Here is a 21,343-nt window from a genome sequence, read left to right on the forward strand (position 1 = left end):
AATAATCATACAGTGCACTCATTCTCACGCGCGTAAGCAGTTTTTCCGAAACGCTGCTGTCACAGGCTGCTCACATATGGCTTATTAATCGGTATAGAAGGGCGTGGGGAAAAGGTGTAGGTATGTGTTGTGAGGATTGACATACGCCACAGCTCGGGCATCGTTTTTTTTGTGTGTGTAAGGGGTGAGTTCGCTTTTTGTGGCGATCGTCGAACTCCTCGTCAGCATTGGGCGTCGTTTAATTCTGCTTTGCACTCTGCTCGGTGCTACTAATGATCCTTTTTCTGTTGAATGTTCTATTTGTTTTTCTGTTTATGGGCCGTTAGGCAGTGATTACGGTGCGCGTAGGGCCCAATCCACGGCGCTTTTTCCGGTTGAAGTCTCGAGAGCACATAGTTTGTGTGTGTGTGTGTGTGTGTGTGTGTGTGTTCGGCTATGTTTCTGTGCATCTTTTACCTACTGTTTGGTAGATGACAAATGGGTGTGTTGTGTGGGTTCCTTCGATTTGTTTAGTGAACTCCTTCCCCCTTTGTCATATATATATATATATATACTCTCCCTTTTCTCTCTCTCTCCCTCTCTGTTTCGTGTTGTCTTAATGAGCCAGTCGCCAGCCTGTGCGTGTGCGCTTGCGCGCGTATGTCCGGATGGAGCCAAAAAAAAGCACACAATGAAAAAACAGCGTAGAGCCGCGCATACGGTCAACCACGTATGTGTGGGTGTGTGCGTGTGTCGGAAAGGGAGTTCAGAGCACTCACGCGGCGATTTTCATGACAGCTCGTCTTCCTCCTGATTGGCCTCACGTGCGTTTGCGCGCGGGGAGTGAAGTGAGCAACAACAATAAAAGAGTGAGGTACCACTGTTTGCATGACTTTTCTGTAAAGACGGCTACCTGAAGGAAAATGTCTCGGTGGCCATCACCTCCCCACTCACCTAATCACCTCTCTTTCTTTGCCCCTCATCTCTAACCCCCACGGATGCCTTGTCTGCAGACATAATGCTGTGTATGCATCCTCGCCGACCTGCGCGAAGCTCTTTAGGGATTGCTCGCCACGCCTGGTGCCTGCCACTGTTATGAAGCGAGGCGTGCGGCAGGCTAAGAGCCTCCACGTGCTGCAGCGGCTGCTCGGCCCCGTTGTCGCGCTTTACATCTCGCGATGCCGAGCGAAAGCCGATGTGGCACGTGAGGCGTCGCTGTATCATGCACCCAGCATAGACGCTCTCAAGCAGCTTCCGATTTTTGCGAAATGGCCAGACTCAGCACTGCAGACGTGGCTGTCACACGGAGTGATGGTGGTTCACAGAAAGGGGACATGCATCGGCTTTGCATGCGAGCCACCGCAAGCAGCGCGTGTATTCTGGGTGATCGCCGGCAAAGTCGCTCAAGTGCCGGCGAAGAGCGAGCTTCGCGAGTGCGCTGGTGAGCTTCTGCACCTGCCGCCAAACGCACCGAAGACTGGCCCAGTGGTACTGCCTGCTCACTTTCTGGAGGATTCAGCGAAGGCGGCACTGCCTTCTCTCACCCCCACCCAAGAGCGCATCAAGGAATCGCTGGCGACATACCATGCCGGTCACTTTGTCGATGCCGAGAGGCTGCTGCTCGGTGGTGGAAGGCGGCGCTCGCTGCGATGTCAGACAGACACAGTTATGCTGAGCTTTCCCTTTTCGCTTTTCTTGAGAGAAGTTCAGTGTTTGCCCGGCCCGCTGCGAAGCGATGTTATCGATGTCGCGCGCACCGTTGCTCAACGTGCCATGACGCAGTTGGGTGAGATGCCATCCGTGCACTCCCTAGCCTCGGCGAATCCGGTCCTGCAAAGCCTTCCGCTAAGAGATCTGAGAGCCCTGCGTCTCCAGCTGAGGCCGTTCGTGTTTCTGCAATTCGACGCCATCTGTGAGGATGTGGCGAACTCGGACAAAGTCTTTTTCCTCAGCCTCGGCAAGGTACTCATCGAAGACTGCAAAAACTGCTCATCGACGATTATATCTAAAGTGTCGACTGCCGTCGGGCTGGAGACGTTTGTGCCGTGCCGCTTTCCGGACTACTACGATCAGAAGCTGCGGGCGGAGGCGGCTACGTACTGTGAGATGTGGTGCATCCCCACCGCCGCGCTGCTTACCCTGTGCAGCGCTGAAACACAGCTCCGCTGCGCGCAAGCAGCTACGCAACTCTTGGCCGACAAAACGCGCCGGTTCACGCCAGCATCCGCGCTGCGTACATGCCCTTGCTTCGCTGGCGTCTCCGAGGCGGCCATCGCTGCCGTCGCTCGAGCGCTGCAGGTGCGGGTGTACTGTGCGGATGACACGATCGTAGCCTCGAAGCGAGCGCCTAGCACGGGCATTCTCGTCGTGGCCGGAACCGTAGTCGTGCATTCGAACAGGAAAAGAGCCCCCGAGCCTCTGCGCGCAGGCCAAGCCCGCTACTTTTGCGAGTGCTTTGTGAAGATGGCGCTAGAGGAGTCGGTGATCTCGCAGAGCAGCTCTATCGTGCTGCACGGGTCTCCTGGAGCAATATTCGAGCTTATAGAAGCGCTCGACACTGCGTCAAACGACATCAAAATCATGTTGGACAGTGCGCAAGAGTACGTGAATGGCCAGTATGGGGCTGGGGCCAGCAACCTCAGCAAGGCGCAAAATGCAGCAGCCGAGCGTGTAAGGGCATACAAACGTCGCCGCGCGGGAGCTGCGCCGACACCGTCTCCACCAAGCACCAGCATCGACACCGTGGAAAACATCACCGTTCTGGAGAATGAGCTCTTGGCCAGTCTGGCATTGCAGTTGCAGGCGCTGCACCCCGACACAGGAGATGAAGCAAGATTCGACGTCCTGCGGGTAGGGGAGCTGACGATGGTGGACGACGACGCCCCGAGCGATTCTCGGTCAGCTGCAGAGTGCTTTTCCCTTGACGACGAAGGCAGGCTTGTCACCTGTGCCTTGCCAGCACTAGTTACTTCTGCGCGCCCCTTGACAGAGGTCCCTGTGGCTCCGTCACCCGTCATTGTTGCACCGAGAACCGACGTAGTCGCTGCGTCATTGGAGCAGCGAGGGAAAACGAAAAAGACGTCTTCAGCGCAGGAGACGGCAGCTGTTGTGCCTCGATCACTGCGCACAGCTGTGTGTGCGTCGACCCCCGCGGCAGCTGGACAGCGCAGTGTGCCCTCTCCCCGTCTTACCGCGTTGCGCACCACGGCAGCGCGTCTCCGAGAAGAAGCAGATGGCGTAGACAGGCGAAGAGAGTATCAACGTCAGCTGTTGCGCGCGAAACACTCTCTGTGATCCTGCACCTCTCCTTCTAGGGTGATTTGTCGCTGCTGCCCTGAAGGCATCGCGTTGGTGTGCTCTCCGCCTTTCTTTCCTTCGTTGGCGTCTTGCACTTTGTAGAATAGGGCTCATCGTTTGGCTCTGTGCCTACACTTTTTTCTATCCCTTGGCTCCAAGGACCAAGAGCTGCCTTACATTTTGAAGTCGCCCTTTATATTCTTCCTACACGCTCCCTGTGTACCTTTCGAGGCACCCCCCCCTCGCTGCCCGCCCCACTCTCCCTTCTGACCCGCTCCCAGCATCTTCCATGCCCTCTCTCCATCCTCCTACTCCTTATTTGCATTTGGTCGAACAGCGCACACCAGAAAGTCGCGCTTGGAGGTTGGCAGGCACGATACAGAGCCATCGATGTTTGCCCTGCTTCCCTCAGATCTGCGGCATTCTACAAACGAATAAGAAGATAATATTTTGAGGCGCTTGCAGCGTGTGAGTGTGTAGTTGCTTCGCTCATGTGTGAAGGGGAAACGCGCATCACTTCGCCTTCCCTCGTTCGGTAGCAATGCCATCAAGCGTCGCCTACGTCTTGGGGACGGAAAGCTGTGGAAAGACAGACCTCGTCCACCAGCTGGAGTATCTCACTCAGGGGCTTGTGCGCACGGTGCCGACTGCCTGTACGCCGACGACGGGGCAGGAAGTGACGGAGCTCAGTATCCGCTCCCCCGCTGGCAAAGGGAAGGTCACGGTCGAGGTGCGGGAGCTGGGAGGATCTCTGGTGAACACCTGGGAGAGCTTTATTGAGTCTCGAAAGGCCAGGGACGGCGGCAGCGGTGACACATCGTTTCTTCTGATCTACGTCGTCGATGGAGTGGCTCCTCACCAGCTGCCGTTGGCTTCCACCATGTTTCGTTATCTCACGCAGGGCCGCCATGCACCCTGCGCAGGATGGCCGACGCTCATCGCCGTGCAGAAATGCGCCAGCGTAAACGCCGTCACGGCAGAGGAAGTGCGGAGCTTCTTCCTAGACGAGGTGGAAGCACCGGCAAATGTCGACGTTGTTGAGGTAGACTCGTGGAATGGTATCGGAGCAGGGGACGTGCTCAGAGGGATCGAGGCAGTTTTCGGTGGCCTTCAGTAGCGATGGTATCTTGGCCCCTTTGCATATCGTGTATATGGGCGGCTCATGTTGCATGCGCGCGAGTGTGCGTGTGTGTGCGGTGGGTGGAAGGATGTCACCTGCCATTGCTTCGTACCCCTCAGCCTCCTCACAGTCTTGTACAACAGAACTCCCTCGCTCTCTTTAAAGTAAACAGACACGCACAACCGAACGGAAATGACCTCTCCCGTCGATCTTGCAGAATGACTGCAACAGAGGCACATTTCTGCTAGAATGTCGAGCTCGCTCTCCCGTCTTAAAGGCCTTTTTTTGGAGGCGACACCTGAAGCGCTGCTGTTCTCTTTCGCAAAACTCGATTGCGCCTGTCGTTGTCATCTATATCCCTCCTCTCCCCCGTCTTTGCCGTCTCGACCGCCACACCTGCAACTTCTGCGTTTTGTTTTTCCTGTAAAGGTGCGAATGAAACGAGAGGTACTTCCCGCGGGCCTTTTTTTTTTCGCTCTTCATACGCGAACGCGCCACGCTGTGTGCCGAAGTCCTTCTCGGGGCCACTCACGGCACCTGTAGAATTATCTGCTGATTTATCCCCCCCCCCTAGCGCATTGTTACTGTTTTTCTTTTTTCGCGGAGACGCATTGAACTCTCATCAGCGTGCAGGTGCCCACCACCACCGACCTCCTTTACTCCTCATGAGTGACTTCGAAGTGGTCTCTTCCGAAGATGAAGAGGCAGGCATGATCACCGTCGGAAGATCTGCGGAGGTGCCGCCGTATGGGCATCTGCGTCCGTTCTGCAAGGGAAAGCTGCTGTGGTCCCCGGATGCATCCCACTGGATACTCGTCCTGCTCACCCTGGCAGGTGGCACGCTACTGTTTACGCTGCTCTGGGGATCGCTCCGCTACACTTCCCCGAACATCCTGCCCAACCGGTGGATGATGCAGTTGCCTGATATCATTGTCGCGCTTCTGGCAGTGGTGTCTGCAACGCTTCTCTTGTGCACATCACTCACAAACCCAGGTATTCTTCCCAAAAACAACTTTCCCCCCTCGCTGAGCAGCTCCGCCGCGAAGGACTACTGCACGACTCTCCCCTATTGCATGACGTGTCACATCTACCGCCCCTCGCAGTCAGGCCACTGTAGGCGCTGCAACAACTGCGTTGCACTATTTGATCATCACTGCCGTCTTCTCGGGTGCTGCATCGGTGAGCTCAATAGGCGCTACTTTCTTCTCTTTCTCTTTAGTACCGCCGTCTGCAGCGCCTTCACCTCTGCGTGTCTCGGGTACTTTGTCGTCGTTGTGCCTCCGAAGGGAAACTTGGTTCTGTACATCCTCTTCACTGTCGGCCTCGCCACCACCGTGCTTCTCAGTCTCGTTCTTGCCGGGTACCTGCTGCACAACCTCCGCCTGATTCGCATGGGATTGTTGCATCGTGAGTACATGAATGGCGCCGCCCCGCGCAGCCGCGGTCGTGCTAGCTTCTTTGCAAACTTGATACAAGTGTTCTTTCCGAGAAAGGAATGTGGCTAATCACGCTCCGTGCCACCCTCGCTGGTACCCTCCTCTTCTTTCTGATTTATTCGAGTCGCTGTGGGAAGCCCTGATGACAAGGGGGAGACACCCCCGTATGTGGCATCTCACGATCCAGCACCCCACCCTCTAGCCCTGCCCGATGCCGAGCCGCTTCTGGTCGTGACAGGCTCTGGCGCCCACGACGTAGGATGGGGAGGTCAGAACGCGCTTGCGCCATCCATATGGTAGGCGGAGCGTCAGTGTGAGTCGAGCACACCCCACCTGACCCTCAATGCCTACCGGTGGTGGGGAGCCTGAGCCACCCCGAGGGGGATTCACCAGGTGGCGACCGGCAGAACGGGGGAGCGCCTGTGCGGCAACCTGCGAGGTTGGGGACGGATGGAGTTTGGTGCAGAGCCCGAGCTGGGATGTCTGGGTCGGTGCACAGCTGTAACGCATGTGCCTACGGCGTGCTGCTTTGCACCACGCGATGGGGGCCTGTGGCGGGCCCGGTAGAGCGGATTCGAATTCGTGTTGCGTGGCAGAAAATTCGCAGGCTGAGCAGCAAAGTTGTTTTAGTCGAGCCTCTTGTTGGCTGCATTTTCACCTTGTTTTCATTATTGAGCCTGCTTCCCCTCTTTATTGATCTTTCTGAGCGGCGCATGGCTGTTCAGTAAAAAATAACGCACCAGAACGGCTCCCTGGTAAGAAGGCTCTAGTGTACCCCTTCACCCTCGAGGGTGTTGTCATTCAAGTGAACTTGGACACCAGCGCTGAGTAAATGGAACAGCAACAACAACGTTCACATGCGACAGCTGCAGTGACTCGCTCGCTTCTATGTCCACGGCCACCAGCACCGCGCACCGCCGCAGCTCTTTCCAGCTCTCTCTCTTTTTCCTCCATGCCTCTCTCTCTCACTGGTTCCAAAGGAGCGCAGCGCCCCCCCCCTTTCGCCTGCTCTGTGCGCGCACGCGCGTGTCCACAAGGAGCAGGAGCAGACGCAAGTAGTCGGTCCGCACTCATGTACCGCTTGACGCGCACCACCACCATGCTTCGTCAATTCGTGGTGCCAGTGCGTCAGACGACGCAGAGGGCAGGATTGCCTACGCCACCGTTATTTGGTGTGCAGAAATGCTCTGTGAACATGAATCGCAGCGTGCAGACGCGGTGGGAGATTGATAGCCAGACCGCCTCGCAGAAGCGCACTGAATACGACTTTGACAAAGAGCAGTGGATGAAACAGATGCGGTTTGCCTCTATGGACTGCATCATGGACCCCGACATCACGCCCATCCGCTACACCTCCGTCGGAGGAGTGAAGAAGGCGCTCCGGCGCTTCGTGACCATGCGCAAGCTGATGGACCGTCGCCCGGACTTCGACCCTGTACAGCTGAAGGAGCTGTTCATCCAGTTCAAGACGCTCTCCCATGAGAAGAGCCCGGACTGCTTCAAAACGCTGCAGCGCATCACGACGCACGGAGAGGCGGACCGAATCCTTAAAGAGATCAAGGGACGCATGAACGAGGACTTTGCCAAGAAGAGCTGGAGGTCGTTGAAGCAGCAAGGAGCGAAGAGCACGTACGAGATGGAGGTGGACTCATTCGACCTGGTGACATGCTACATGGGGCAGATGTCGCAAGAGGACTGGCTTCAAATCACGTACCGCTGCGAGTTCCGCCAGCGCGCGAGCAAGGAGTATGACTGGGAGACGATGATGGAGTACCCGGTGTTTGAGGTGAGACTCGGAGACGGTGTCAAGGCGCCCAACACCCACCCCTTCATCGTTGTGGGGGTGCTCAAGAAGGACGGCACCCGCTACGGCAAAGACTCACAAGACGCCGCCGACCTTCGCAAGCAGTTCGACCGCACAGGGCGGTGGTTCTGACACACCGATGAGTGCAACGGATGCACCATCCTTTTTCTTTCGTGTGTGTGCGCTTCCTTTCTGCAGTCGTTGGACATGCGCATACGCCCACTGTGAGCCGATTTCTCGACGCTCATGTTGTTTTTTGTATGTCGCTGTGTGTGGGTGTGTGTGTTGGAGCGGTACTGTTGTCTCACAGTTCCAGCTGCGGATCGTGCTTCGCTACGTAGTTTTTGTCGCTAAAGTTGAACAGACACGCAAGTTTGTGTGCAGGAAGTAGTGGCAAAGACAGAAATAGGTGAGGGGGTCCCGCTGAGCCCGCACCTCGTCTTCACGATCTCATGCAACAACACCGAGAGGCTTTGAATGCCGACTGTCTATGAGCATTCTCCAGCAGGCGCCGAAGAAGTGCTGCTCTTCCTCCTCCTTCCCTTCCTCTCGCCTCTCTCCTACTCCTGTCACGCGCTTCAGCCCGCGCTTGCTCCTTACCCCCGCATGCGGTTTCCCTTGTGTAAACGTCGTCTCTGCGCGTCGCTTGCGGTCTCATCGCCTTCAGGTGTGTGATGGGGGGGGGGGGAGTGACGCCACTCTGCATTAGAGCAGCACGCGTTGCGTGTGTTTGCAGCAGTAGAAGGAAACATGGACCGACTTGCAGGAAGTTTCCTGAGCAACGGCGACGTCGCCAACGCCTCGTCCCTGTACAACTCATTAGAAAAGCTGAACCCAACCAGGTACAGTCGCATGGCACGCATCTGCCGTGTGCTCCTCAACCCGCAAGGGGTGCCGCTGCCGCATCGCCATCGCGACATCTGCGAAGCGCTTCTAGATCCTCTCGTGCCGCCAGAAGTGCTCCTTCGCGACTCTGCGGAGAATGTGCAGAAGTCGTTTCAACGCCTGGCCGTATGCGCGCATCCCGACAAGAACCCAAACCCGAGCGCCAACGAAGCTTTTCTTAGACTAACAATGATGAAGGACAAGGCGCTGGAGCTGCTGCGCGATGGGGTGGAGCGAAAGTGCGATGGAGCAACTGAGGCCCCTCCTGGCAAGGCGGCAGCCTCGAATGGACGCAAGGGCAAGCCCAAGATGCAGAATTCTGGCCCTGCGGTGCCCACCGTAGCTCACAGACGGCGGCCGTTGAGACCGGGGGTTCCTCTACCCGAAGCCGCCACTGCAGTTACTTCCGACACCACCGCCGCCGCGGTCTCCTCCAAGATCTCCCAACTGCGAAGGACCAAAATCACGCTGAACGCCCTGAAGCGAAAGGATATCGCGGATGATTTCGAAATCTTCAGCGCCACGCAGCGCACCACGGCGGTGCAGTCGGAGGTGAGTCACAGCGACGTGGAGGAGGATAACCTCGCCACCACAGTGCCGGTAATGTCCACGAAGGAGAGAGCGCGGCGCGCGAATCGTGGGCGATCGCAGTCCAGCGCTCCACAGGAGAGGACGACGACTCTGCCTCGTGCGTCGTCGCCCAACACGAACCCATTGCTGTCCAGCAGCCTCTATGACGCGATGCCGGTGCCCCCACACAAGCCGCTGTCCCCATCGCCTCAGACGTTAGAAGATCCCACCGGGAGTGTCAAGAGCAGCGGTGCTGGTGATCGCGATGCGTCAGCCCTCTACTCACCATCCATCCCTACCGCCGCCATCTCCGCTGACAGTGATGCGATCCGGCGGCAGATTGATGAAGCATGTCTTCGTTTGCGAGAGATGCGCCTGCAGCACACCACGGTGCACCTCGATCTCGACCTTAGCTTTGAAGCGTACGAGCGCAGCAAGCAGCCACAGTGAGCGGATATGTTACGCCGGCTCGATTTTCTCAGTCGCGTGTACTCGGGGGGGACGTAGAGGTGACAACTAGATCGCAACGGTTGTAGCTACAAGTATGCGTGAGACTGCCTCAGAGCAGGCGATATGGAAGACTTATGGCGATGGAGGGCCGCAGGAGATGCAGAGGGCACACAGGTACCTTCTTGATGTAAGTAGCCTTCCTTTTTCTCTCACGAGAAGAGAGCAGACAACAACAAAGAGAGAGATCACCGGCACAACCGAACACACCAATCACTTAACAGTCAAACACGTGCGGTCATGTATCCTGTGAAACCTCATGGAAAGAGAGCAGGGATAACGATGGCGACGACTAGCTACACCCGCACACACACACACACACACACACGAGAGAAGCAGCCTCATGTTATGCATTCGAGAATATATATATATATATATGCATTTATGTATAGATGTATGCATATGTATGTATATACTTATGTTCGGCTCCTCACCTCTCTCTCTCTCTCCTTTACTGCTCTCGTGTTCATGTTCGCTCACACGCACACGCCTGGTGTGAGTGTGCATGGGGCATGCTGCTCTGTTGTTTTTATCTGTATATCTTGCTTTCCCCACTGATGGCTGGCGTCTACCTTCGCCACTCACAGCGTCTGTCGGTGGGCAGGGGGGTTGCAACGGAAGAGAGGAGTGGGCGAATTCGGGGCGTCGAGAGGGGCAGTGGCGAATTCGCTCCATCCTTCGCTCCCGCCGCTTCCAAGGCGCATTCCTCATAAACTCTCATTCATTCGCCTTGAAAAGGTCACCTTTCCTCCACAGTGTGCTAACAAAATGCCCTGACATCCGCATCAAAGTATCCCTCCCCCTCCCCTCGCGGGAACGCAGAGTGGACTTGGCTGCAGCAGCTGTCACAGAAGTGCAGTCCTCTCAGCATGCGTGTATGTGTGCGTATTGCACCGGCAAGTCACTCAGCTGCTCATGAGTGTTGCCTGCCTCTATGTCATTGTGTCTTTCACCTCTGTGTTTCCTCTCTCTCCTTTTCGCTTGGTGCACATGCGGCGTTGCGTGTGCTGTGACGGCCTTGGATATGTGTGTGATGAACGGCACTCCTTTTTTGTTTTTTGTTTGGTTCTTGTGCCTTTCCACGTCCCTGCCAGGACATCTTGGACCGAGAAGAAGGATGCCCTCGATGAGCGCGTCGAGGCAGGCGTCAAAAGTCTCCGCCACCGCAAGAGCCACGAAGTTCTCAGCAATTCGGAAGCTGCCCACTGCAAAGCAAAGTACCTCCGCAGTGGCGGCGGCTCATACAAGCAGTGACGAGCCGAGGCGCCCGGCACTCATCAGCTTCGACGTTGACGCCACCATCGATACAGTGAACTCATTGCACGAAGAGCAGCACCGCGTAAGCGAGGAGGACGTCACGGACAAACGAATCGGCCGCTACCACTATGCGCAGCTTGTTGCACGCCTGAATGAGCAACGCAGTCTATACCAATCTACCGCTGTGTTTGTGGAAACAATGCTGAAGGAGGTCAATCACTCCACCGAAGCCAGCGTTGCGATGAAAGCGTCGGCAGCTACATGGGGTCTCAAGCTCCTGGCTAAGCACGCTGGCTACGGCGCCATTAGCACGGTTCTCGAATCGCTTTTGCCGGCTCTGTACTGCGAGTACAGCCCGGAGAAGCTGTGCAGGGCATCCCCCGCCGTGGAGCTGCAGGTGCGGAGGCCGGACGTGCTCATGGACAACCCGTATTTCACGCATTCCATGTTCGTGGATGAGGTACAGGTGGACAAGAGATCTGCTACCAAGCTTCAAAAGTCGCTGGAGGCAGCGTTGCGTGCGAACGACCAGCGCAGAAGCATTGTGTGTCACCTTATTGAGCGCCAACGGCAGCAGCAACTTGAGGTCGTCTTCCGCTGCTGGCGCCACCATGTACGCCAACAGCACCTTCTGCGCATGATGGGCGACAACACAGCGAAGCAGTGGGCAGATGAGATGTCGAGGCTGCGTGTGCAGGCAGTCTTTTACCACTGGAAGCTACTTGTAGAACGATCGCGAAGTACGTACCTGACAGAGAGACTGCACGAAGCCGCGTTTCAGCTGGAAAACGCAAAGAATCAGTTTCAGCTGCAGTGCTACCGCGCTGATCGCCTGGTGCGAACGGCAAAAGAGGCGACGGAAGAGATGGAGCGAGTGTCGCAGATCAACGAGGACCTTCAGCGGCAAGTGGATGAGTTGAAGGAAGAGCAGGTGCGCAAGGAGAGAGAGTACAAAGAGAAGCTAACGCGAAACGTGACGCAGGTGCTGAAGCTGCTGGAAACCTACGACGCGCTGGCGCGCGTATTGCTGCATTCGAAGCAAGCGGACGAGTATTTTATGCCAGAGAAGCCGCTTTTAGCTCGACACTCTCAGAGTGGTGACGGCGGTGAGGAAGCATCGGAAAATGAAGGTCAGTTGCTTGAGGTGAACGCTGTCGCGGAGGCGAGCTGGGAGAGCCCGTCCGGCTCAGCGCTGCAGTGCCTGCGGCAGTGGTGTGATGGGGTGCTGGGGCAAGCCAGCGGTCGTACGGAACCATTCAAGCCGATTCGCTCCTTCGGCGCCGACTTTTCGAACGGCGAGCGCTACCTCTACATTTTTCAGCACGTATTCCCCGAGGTGGTCCCGACGGTGCTCCAGATTCACGACATGGACGTCGAGTCGCGGCTGCGCCGCATTCGCGGCTACGTCGCTGACTGTGGCCTTCGCTACCGGCTGGTGCCATCGGACCTGATGAATCAGCGGGAGGATCTGCTTGTGTGCTCCCTGAGCGAGCTCTACCAGCAGCACCTGCTACGTAAGTGGGACCAGATGGTGTCGCGGTCGATGACGGAGCTGAACGCGCTTAGGGAGGGTGACATGAAAGAAGCCCTGCTTGGGTGCACGGCCTCATCATCAACGGAGGATGTCGCAGACGTTCCAGCCGAGCAGCTGGACGAGGCCGCAGTGAGGGCGCACGTTAGCGACTATGTCGAGCGAGTGAAGGCCATGAGCGAAGAGTTCAGAACGTCACTCGCAGTGGAAAACGAGGTAGTGAAGGCCAGTACCGCTATTGCGGTGCAGGAGGCGCGCCTCGGCGGCGAGCGTCTCCAGGGGACGCCTATCCCGCTCGTGGATGAGGCGGAACGGTGCGCGTTCTGGAAGCTGCCGGCCGGCGCGTTGGATGACCTGCGCGGAGCTAAGAAGCTCAACTCCGAGGAGAGGATGTGGAACCTAATCGTGACGCAAACGCTCCCGGAGGTGCTGCAGGCGCACGTCGACACAACGTCACGCCTCTTCTACCTCTTCGCTGGAGAGAACGCCAAGTCGCTCTCGGAGGTGGCGTTTTGGCGCCTTGTCGAGTGCAGTGGCATATTGGTTGGTGGTATGGAAGTTCCCATGGATTGGATAGCGAGGCAGTACGACCACGTCGTGACGCCGCAACTTGACGCAGCGCTAAGGGCGGTGGCGCGCAATCAGAGCGAGATGAGTGTTCAGAAGCTGCGCCAGGTCGCCTACCAAGAAATGGACATCCGCAGCGCAACACCACAGCAGTTCGTCGAGCTGCTTGTGCGACTGGCCATGGCGTCGGAGAAGGGTAAGTACGGTCTCGTCGAAGGCACGCGCCGCCTACTGCAGGGGCTGCAGCTACTCAACAATGAAATCTCTCCGGTGGCTCGCGCGCTGCACGAGCCGGAAGCGCAGCATGTGTTGCGCTTTTTCAACGAGGATCTGTTTCGCGTGTACCTCTTCTATGTGAAAAAGCAGGAGTCCTCGCGCAACACGCAGGACGCGTCGATGGCCACCCAGTTCGGAGGCCGCTTTGCCTCGCAGATGTCGATCACAATGCTCCTCACCATGCTGGAAGACTGCCGATTCCTCCTCGACGGCAGCGGGCGGAGAAACTCTTCGATAGGCGTCTCAGCTGATTTCACGCGGCCGCTCTTCTTCATCAACGCTGCGCAAGTGCGCAAAGTGGTCTCCGCGCTGGGGAGTTTTTGCAAGGGCGCCATGAGCGGTGGGCTCTCGTTTAACCTCTTTGTGGATACGCTCGCGGTGCTGGCTCACCACTGGTGCCCTGATCCGCTCGTGCCGGAGCCGCGGCGACTCGCTGGCTTCCTTGCCCACACGGTGCAGCAGCTGAGTGCGCGCCACATCAACTCCACGTTACTCCTGGGTACCGTTCCGTCAATTAGGTTGGAGGGGCCCAGGAACGTCGACTTCTCGCAGGAGGCACGCCCATCAGTCGGCACCGTCGCCTAACCGCTAGGAAACGACGTTGTGCTGCGTTGGAAGTGGACACTGGGACGAGAAAGAGGGGCAAAGGACAGCGACGGAGGTGCGTGGTACTGGCGCCATCATTCTCGTCCCTGCGTCAAGTAGATCTGCCGGCATCCTGTGCACGTGTCTGTGTGTTGCCAAAGGCTCAATCTCTCCGCTCGCCTCTATCCAATGGCCCCCCCCTCCCTCTCCCTTGCGAGCACGTCGCTCGTGTGTACACTTTCGAGCCCTCCTCTCTGTTTGTCCATGTACATATCAAGGCCGTGCCGTTCATCCCCCCCATCATTCCCCATAGTCGTCTCCTCGACGACATCCACGGAGCGTAAGTGCTGATGTGCGTGCATGTGTCCATGTACTCGCTGCAGTGTGCTGCGGCTGCGCATTGGGGAACTCAAAGTAGCTGACGGCGGCGCCACTCATGGGGCCCTCAGGCGCACCTCAGATCCTCGCTGGCCCTCTTCCCCACCTGCACACGCTCCAGCGGCCTCCTCTTTTGTGTTCGTCGGAGGCACCCTCACCTCCCTAGTTCCCGAGAAGTGTGAAAAGGGAAAAGGGAGGCTGCAGTGCCTCCTCCCGTCCCGAATTCGGCCATCCAGTGTAGTCCATTCCTCCACCGTTCCACACGGCGGTGGCCTTGGGCCGCCTGATTGGTCTGCGCAATACAGCAGGCAGAGTCGTTGCTCTTGAGTCTTTGTCACTCCGCTTCCTCATTCCCCGCTACTCTCTTTCCCTGCTCGTCCTTTTTCCCGACTGGTTGCGCTCTCCCCTTCCCTCGCCTCCACTGCTGCGGCATCACCTGGCAGGTGCACGAGGCTGAATCTGGATGGGAGCTGTTGCGACGGTGCCGACGTCCTCGGACGCAAGCTTCTTCCCCTTTTTTTCCCGTTGCTTGTGGGTGCCAAGGGCAGAGCCGCTCTGTCTACTGTCTCTTGTTGCCCTGCTCATGTGGAACAGGCCAGCCTACGCCATCGTGCGTGCCCGGCGCGATAGCGTGGTTCGAACTTTCTCTGCGTGCGGGACTTCGTTGGCGTCGCCTCAGCGTCGTTTTTCGTCGTGGTTCGAAGAGCAGCCCGGCGGTGGTCAGCGCAACGTAGAAGACAAGGCTGTCGCCGCATTTGCCGTCAACGCTGACAGGCTGGAGAAGGGCAAGACGATCATCAACAAGAAGGCGCATGGAATTCCTTTCCACATATCTGATGCTGAGGCGGTCGACAATGTGTGCCGCCACCACGGGACTGCGGTTGAGATTCACAGTGTGGAACGCTTTCTCATGCCGTTCTGGCTCACAGAGACGTCTGCCGCTGGCACCTTCAAGGCGGATCTCCTCCAGCACGATCGAATGAACATCACCCAGCCGCACTACTTTCTGTGGCTGGAGGGGCCCCGGTACCAGTTCAACTACCCGTTTGGGGAATACATGCCGATGAATCAAGTCTCCGCGTCCTACCGGGAGCCTCTTGAGGTGGTGGAGCGCTGCCTCACCGGCACCCATGTGCCGTCGATGCTGCTCTCGCGATTTGAGCTGCTGCATGAGGTGGAAAAGATGGAGCACCGACCCACTGTTATCCCCTTCACCATGTCAACTATCACGGCCCTATCCGTGATAGAGCGGCGCGTCAACCGCCGCGTCGTTTTGGATCGCATCGACCGCGAACTCCGCAAGTTTCACGGCTCGTTTCTGAAGAGCAACGTGAACGTGACGAGCCTGCAAATGGTGGCGTCAAGTATTCGGCCTGCGTTCCTGCCACTCTTCAAGCTGACAGTGTCCACCATCTCACACTCGACGCCAGTGCCGGCGTTCATCTGCGGCGCTACCGGCAAGGTGGTAGGGCCGGTGCTGCACGTGCAGCGCCGGAAGCGGCTGGGGCTGGCGGCCGCCGCGGCTGCTGGTACGCTGCTGAGCCTTGCGCCTCTCGTGGAGCCCGGGGTGGCCACGGCCGCTGCGTTGGCGGTTGTGGCCTCCTCTGGCTTTGTGCAGCAGGCTGTGCAGCGGGCGCGCTTTGTGCGGGAGCAGGCGCACCAGATGGCGCAGCTAAAGTCCGTCGGCGTGCTGAACCTCGTCGCCGACAGCGCGGGTTATCGCTGGACCCCAGAGGAGGAAGAGAAAGAAGAGTACGAGTACCGCGAGGAGCTGCGCCGTCAGGCACGCGCGAGGGACGCCTTTGAGCAGCGCGTGAAAGAGGAGGCGGCGCGCGACCGAGCCCGAGCCCATGGCACTCACTTCGACCCGAAGAGCCGCCGCCGCACCGACTTGACGGATGTGGACCCACGCGGCTACTACGAGCTTCTCGGGCTGAAGGGGAAAGAGTTCTCTGCCACGGCGAAGGACATCACGAAGGCGTTCCGTGAGGCGGTGCGGATTCATCACCCGGACGTGCACCCGGAGGGCGAGGCGGAAAACAAGAAGCGCCACATGCAGCGCATCATCGAAGCATATAAGATTCTACACAACCCCAAAACGAAGAAGTCGTATGACTCTGGCGAGATGAGCGGCAAGTCGCAAGAGACTTCTTAGGTATGAAGTAGGAAGAAGGGCAACGTTTGGGGCGGGGGGGCTTCATCGATGTGCGTCTTTATTCCAGCACCTGCGCTGAGACCCCCTGAACTGTCGCCTTTCCGCCGGCCCCCCATACCCGCCACCTTCCCCTTCCTCCCACGCTGCCGGCTGTTCTTTATCTCGCTTTATCATCTTGTTCTCGTATGTGTGTGTGTACGTGCGTTGGCGCAGTCAAGCTCAGCTATAGGTTGAATAAGTCGCATTTCAGTTTTCGTTCGTGTCGGTGCACCCTCCCCTCCCCTCCTCCTTCTCCTCAGACCGCTTCCTCGATGTCCTCGTGGACGTGTGAGCAAGGGCGCGACGTGGAGACGTCAGCGCGCACGCATACGGAATAAACAGCCTTCTGCTCTCTTTGGTGGAGGGGACTGTTGATGTGCGAGAGAGATCATATCGCTTTTTGATTTTCACTGTGCCGAAGTCGCGCTTCTGAGCGCAGCACAGATGTGGATGCAGGAGGGAGGGGTCCGGACCTTCGAAACGAAAAAGGCACACCCGCACAAACAGCACAAGCTCTGGCTTACAAGTCTTCTCTTCCCTTCTCATCGCCTCTTCTTTCACGATCCACCACCCCCCCCCCTCGGGTGATGCGTGCGTGTCGGTGTTGTTCCTCTCATCCCTTCCTCTACTGTTGGCGTGAGCCGCTCTTCACCGGTACTGTCACGCGCGCACCCACCCCAGCGCTGTCGTACACTTCACGACAGCGTCCCCTCGTGCTCTTCCTCTTTGGATCCTCTGCATAATTACTTCCTCGATGTCTGTGCCACCCCCGCCCCCGGCGGCGATACCGCTGCCTTCGTTAGCAACCGCGGTTCCGCTACCGCCCTCTTGCGTTGTGCCGCCTCCTCCATCCGCGTCAGCTGCCCCGTCCCCTCCACCCATGGCCACCGTTCCTCTGCCGCCTGCGGAGGCCACGCCGCCGCCACCGTCCGCGCCGTTGATTCCGCCTCCACCAGCAAGCGTCATTCCTCTGCCACAGCCGCCAGGTATCAATGCAGCCGTATCGGCAGCACCACCACCACCCTCGGCGATCGCTGCGGCCCCGCTGCTTCCGGAAGCCTCACCCCCTCCTTCAACAAGTACGGTGGCCCCACCTCCACCCGTGCAGGCAGCACCAGCGTTGGCAGAGCCACCACCTGTGCAGCCCATCTCCGTTGAGGCATGGCGGACCCTAGAAGGCGCCACCCGCGAGCCGGTGCCGAACTTGGCGGCCACCCGCTACCTAGCGGTGGAGGAGCGGGTGCGAGATGAGGTGTGTCGGCTCTTTATCCTCTCCGAATACGATGTTGGTACCCTCATGGTAAACATCGTCCAAAGCCTCCAGCACGTGGGGCGTCATGACGTGGGTCTGCTGCGGAACGATAACAACACCGCCTTCACCATCACCCAGTCTACCGCGCACGCGCGGCAGGGGGATACGCTGGTGGAGCAGCGGCGCCACGCTGTTGCCGATGCGATCGAGCGCATCAACCAGGCTGGCAGCGATGCCGAGCGCGCGTTTGCTGAGGTAGCGCAACGTGTGGCAGCAACTGCACCGCCGGCAGCACCAGCGAAGGATGCCCCCACCGCTGCAGCGCCAGCGTTCCGCAAGAGCGCCTACGAACTGCTGATGGAGCAAATCGCAGCCACTCGCCGCGGGCGCAGTCCGCAGAACCGTCGCATCGCCTCTCCGGAGGAGCGGCCGAAGCGCGCAGCGGGTGGGGCGGGGTGTGTCGAGTACCCCACCTCCTACAACGGTAGCTATCTGCTGCGGCGCTACGGGGGCACGTACGATCCGCAGCGCCAATACAGTCATTACCGCTACTACGGCTTTCCTCCATCGAAGTGAGGCGTTTCTTTTCTTTACGCAGCGTGGAGGCGTACCAGAGCACGATGCACACACGCGCGAAGACAGTCAGTGTGGCGCACCAACAGCGTGGTGGTGGAAAGGAGTGGGTGGTGCGCACCGCAAATCTCTAGAACTGCATAGATAGACCTCGCGTTCTCCTTGCTCCCCTCGCCCCCTCCTCCCTCCCCCACCGCACAAACATGCCTGTACGTGCTTGTGTGTGTCTGCCTCGGTGTGCATGGTTGTGCAGACGCGCGGTGTGAAGCCGGATTAGAAGGAAGCGGCGATGTGTCAGAGATACAGCATGCATCGGGAGATGCAGATAGATTGTGACTCGCATAGCGCGCCTCTTGCTTAACGGGCCAGTGCGTTTGGTAGATGACACCTGCTGCGCGCTCAACACACCGGAAAAAAGCAGTTCTGTAGAAGAGCCATCCCCCGCAAGCCTCTATTGGTGGGGCTCCATTGCCATGCGTTGTGTGCCCTCGACTCATCCTCGATGGGCTCCAGCAAGCTATGCCTTCCGACAGCCCGCATCCACACACACACACACACAGTGCTGCGGGAGCGCCGTTTCAAGCACGAGACGCCGCTCCCCAGCGCTTTCTCCTTTTCGTTCTGCTTCGAAAGGCGCTCTTGTCGGTGTTACTTGTGGAGCTGTCTGCCCAGAGCCCACTCTACCCCCTCACTTCGCTCCACGCCCTCTCTCGCTCGATCCTGGTAGTACGAGCACCTCATCAGTTGGACCCGCACACAAACACCCCACGTGGGCGAACGCACGCGCAGACGACCACACAGCGGCACGTCCACGGAGACATTGTCCCCACCTACACCTACGTACGTAGCAAGCGCTCGGATCTACCCTTGTGTCTCTTGCGGCATGCCTCACCGAAAGATCATTATCGACACGGACTGTGGCGGCGACGATGCCATTGGCATCATGACCGCGCTGGCGGACCCCAATACCGACGTCATCGCCATGACGGCCGTCTGGGGCAACGTCAACGTGAATCAGGGAATGGAGAACATCGGCAAGCTCCTCGACGTTTTCGAGCGCGACATCCCCTTCTACAAGGGTGCCGAGGCGCCGCTCGTGTCGGATCCCGAGACGGTGCAGTGGGGCGGCTTCGGCAAGGACGGCTTTGGCGATGCGGATTTTCCACCGTCCGCGCGGGTGCTGGAGCAATCCAAGACGCACGCCGCCCTCGCCATCACGGAGCTGCTGCGAGCTGCTAAGCCGGATGAGGATACTGTCTACCAGCTCGTCTGCCTGGGACCCCTCACCAACATTGCTCTGGCGATGCGACTTGATCCGGAAGTGTTCGACGTACTGGGCAGCGAGACGGAACCGGCCATCACAATCATGGGTGGCGCGAGCGAGGCGAAAGGCAACTCAAACTTGACGTCGGAGTTCAACATGCACTGCGACCCTGAGGCAGCGTACATCGTCTTCAACCAACGCAATATGCGTCCCGTCCGCGTTGTTTCGTGGGAGGTGACGGTGGACTGCTCTATGACGTGGACGTTCTTCGACGAATGGATAGGCCGCCAGGAAAACGGGAAGAAGCAGCAAAACCGGTTTCAAGTTTTCATTGAGAAGGTGTTCCAGCGGCTGGAGACCTTCACCCGTCCGCTTCCCGACGGCACCAAGGCGAACACCGGGGACGCGGAGGCGACGCAAGACAACACATGCGTCATCCCTGATGCGGTGGCCATGGTCGCCGCTCTTTACCCCGAGAGCATTCTGGATCGCTTCATCACCTACTGCACCGTAGAGCTGCACGGACGTGAGACACGTGGTCAAACCTGCCTGGACTGGTACGGCACTAAGCAGTCGATGGCGAAGCGAGGGCGCTGGTGCAACTGCGAGTTGATCACCCGTGTCGATAACGCTCGCTTCTTGGAAGCGATGACTGGTATCCTGAAATACAAAGTTTAATATGCGCCACCGTCGTGTTGATGACGGCACGGACGCCACGCTCTCGGTATCTTTTTCGTCTTCTGCTGTATGTGTACGCGTGGGTGTGCATGGCTGGTGAGGGTGAGGCCGGAAGCGAAGACAAGCACATCGTTTATTCACGTCTGTGTTGCAAAGCAGCCCTGCGATGCTCTTTCCGTCTCTCGTTCGCGTCGTGCGATGAGCCACACTCTCTCTCCCGGGCGCCGCCTACCTCCCACCCCCCCCCAAGCGGCCCTTCGCCGGTGCGCCAACTGGCTTTGCCCTTGTGACTGGCACATACCATCGCAGGAAGGAAAAGAGGAGCGACCTGCATGATCAAGAAAGTTTCTGGTGCAGGTCTGCGTGTGCTTCGTTTTCATTTTTCGTTCTTATCCACGTGAGAGCGCGCATATGGGCGCACATGTAAGTGTTGGGTGCACCTTATCTCCCCACCCGCTCATCCCACGCAGATAAGCGCGGACACGCATCCCCCTGCAAGCAAACATGCAACTATATATGTACAAACACCAATATATACATATATATATATATATATGTATATGCCTACGCATATACATGCATGGAGCTGATGTGCACATTCGTTGACGTAATGATGCAAGACGACTGCTGATGCCTTCGTCTTTTTTGGAGGAAGGATGTCATCACATCAAAGGCTCGCGTCTTTCGAACTTCTTCAACCCCTCCCCCCTCCTCTCCGCCCTCCTCCCACCCCCTTCCCAGATCTCTCTCTCTGTGTCTGCCTGCCCGCCAGCAAGCGTTGCCAGACGCAAAGAGGAACGTGCGCTTGTTCTGATGTGTCCTTGTCCCTTCAAGGAGCGTGGAAAGGTGTTCGCTAGAGTCCGCAGAGAGAAAGGTGACGATGTTGATCTCATGAGAGGAAAGGGGCGAGAGGCTCCGTTGTGCGGTCCCCACACGCACGCACGCACAACGCGCCGTCTTCTTTTTGGTCCATCTTTTTTGTTGTTGTGTAAGGGTGGTTGTCGTGCCCCGCTGTTGTTTCTCTTCGATCCAGTATATCTGTCGGTGGTGGCTGAATGTACTTATAGGACCGGCCGACTGGTTGTGAAGCTGCTGCCCCCCTCCCTCCCTCCCTCCCTTCTCTCATGCACTGTGGCTTTCAGAAATTCGTTATCGCCCCAACGCCGCCTCCCCCTTCCCGGTTTTGCTTC

At 58.1% G+C, this 21,343-nt stretch overlaps 9 protein-coding genes across 9 annotated transcripts; all 9 read left to right on the top strand.

The window, feature by feature from the left end:
* Positions 1-1,074: 1,074 nt before the first annotated feature.
* On the top strand, positions 1,075-3,273 carry LINJ_14_0050 (conserved hypothetical protein; the record flags this gene model as incomplete). Its single annotated transcript, XM_001464151.1, has 1 exon — positions 1,075-3,273. The coding sequence occupies one exon, from the start codon at positions 1,075-1,077 to the stop codon at positions 3,271-3,273; it is 2,199 nt and encodes a 732-aa protein (XP_001464188.1).
* Positions 3,274-3,817: 544 nt separating this feature from the next.
* On the top strand, positions 3,818-4,393 carry LINJ_14_0060 (conserved hypothetical protein; the record flags this gene model as incomplete). Its single annotated transcript, XM_001464152.1, has 1 exon — positions 3,818-4,393. One exon carries the CDS (start codon positions 3,818-3,820, stop codon positions 4,391-4,393), a length of 576 nt encoding a protein of 191 aa, XP_001464189.1.
* A 668-nt stretch (positions 4,394-5,061) lies between these two features.
* On the top strand, positions 5,062-5,901 carry LINJ_14_0070 (hypothetical protein, unknown function; the record flags this gene model as incomplete). Its single annotated transcript, XM_001464153.1, has 1 exon — positions 5,062-5,901. One exon carries the CDS (start codon positions 5,062-5,064, stop codon positions 5,899-5,901), a length of 840 nt encoding a protein of 279 aa, XP_001464190.1.
* Positions 5,902-6,931: 1,030 nt separating this feature from the next.
* On the top strand, positions 6,932-7,768 carry LINJ_14_0080 (conserved hypothetical protein; the record flags this gene model as incomplete). The annotated part of the gene is made up of 1 exon (XM_001464154.1): positions 6,932-7,768. One exon carries the CDS (start codon positions 6,932-6,934, stop codon positions 7,766-7,768), a length of 837 nt encoding a protein of 278 aa, XP_001464191.1.
* A 618-nt stretch (positions 7,769-8,386) lies between these two features.
* LINJ_14_0090 (conserved hypothetical protein) lies at positions 8,387-9,541 on the top strand (the record flags this gene model as incomplete). The annotated part of the gene is made up of 1 exon (XM_001464155.1): positions 8,387-9,541. The coding sequence occupies one exon, from the start codon at positions 8,387-8,389 to the stop codon at positions 9,539-9,541; it is 1,155 nt and encodes a 384-aa protein (XP_001464192.1).
* Positions 9,542-10,724: 1,183 nt separating this feature from the next.
* LINJ_14_0100 (conserved hypothetical protein) lies at positions 10,725-13,814 on the top strand (the record flags this gene model as incomplete). Its single annotated transcript, XM_001464156.1, has 1 exon — positions 10,725-13,814. The coding sequence occupies one exon, from the start codon at positions 10,725-10,727 to the stop codon at positions 13,812-13,814; it is 3,090 nt and encodes a 1,029-aa protein (XP_001464193.1).
* Positions 13,815-14,775: 961 nt separating this feature from the next.
* LINJ_14_0110 (conserved hypothetical protein) lies at positions 14,776-16,347 on the top strand (the record flags this gene model as incomplete). The annotated part of the gene is made up of 1 exon (XM_001464157.1): positions 14,776-16,347. The coding sequence occupies one exon, from the start codon at positions 14,776-14,778 to the stop codon at positions 16,345-16,347; it is 1,572 nt and encodes a 523-aa protein (XP_001464194.1).
* A 793-nt stretch (positions 16,348-17,140) lies between these two features.
* On the top strand, positions 17,141-18,214 carry LINJ_14_0120 (conserved hypothetical protein; the record flags this gene model as incomplete). Its single annotated transcript, XM_001464158.1, has 1 exon — positions 17,141-18,214. The coding sequence occupies one exon, from the start codon at positions 17,141-17,143 to the stop codon at positions 18,212-18,214; it is 1,074 nt and encodes a 357-aa protein (XP_001464195.1).
* Positions 18,215-19,094: 880 nt separating this feature from the next.
* Positions 19,095-20,153, top strand: IG-NH (putative inosine-guanine nucleoside hydrolase; the record flags this gene model as incomplete). The annotated part of the gene is made up of 1 exon (XM_001464159.1): positions 19,095-20,153. The coding sequence occupies one exon, from the start codon at positions 19,095-19,097 to the stop codon at positions 20,151-20,153; it is 1,059 nt and encodes a 352-aa protein (XP_001464196.1).
* Between the last annotated feature and the right edge of the window lie 1,190 nt (positions 20,154-21,343).

Source organism: Leishmania infantum, chromosome 14 (genome assembly GCF_000002875.2).
Source record: "Leishmania infantum JPCM5 genome chromosome 14".
In the NCBI taxonomy this organism is placed as follows: Eukaryota; Euglenozoa; class Kinetoplastea; order Trypanosomatida; family Trypanosomatidae; genus Leishmania; species Leishmania infantum.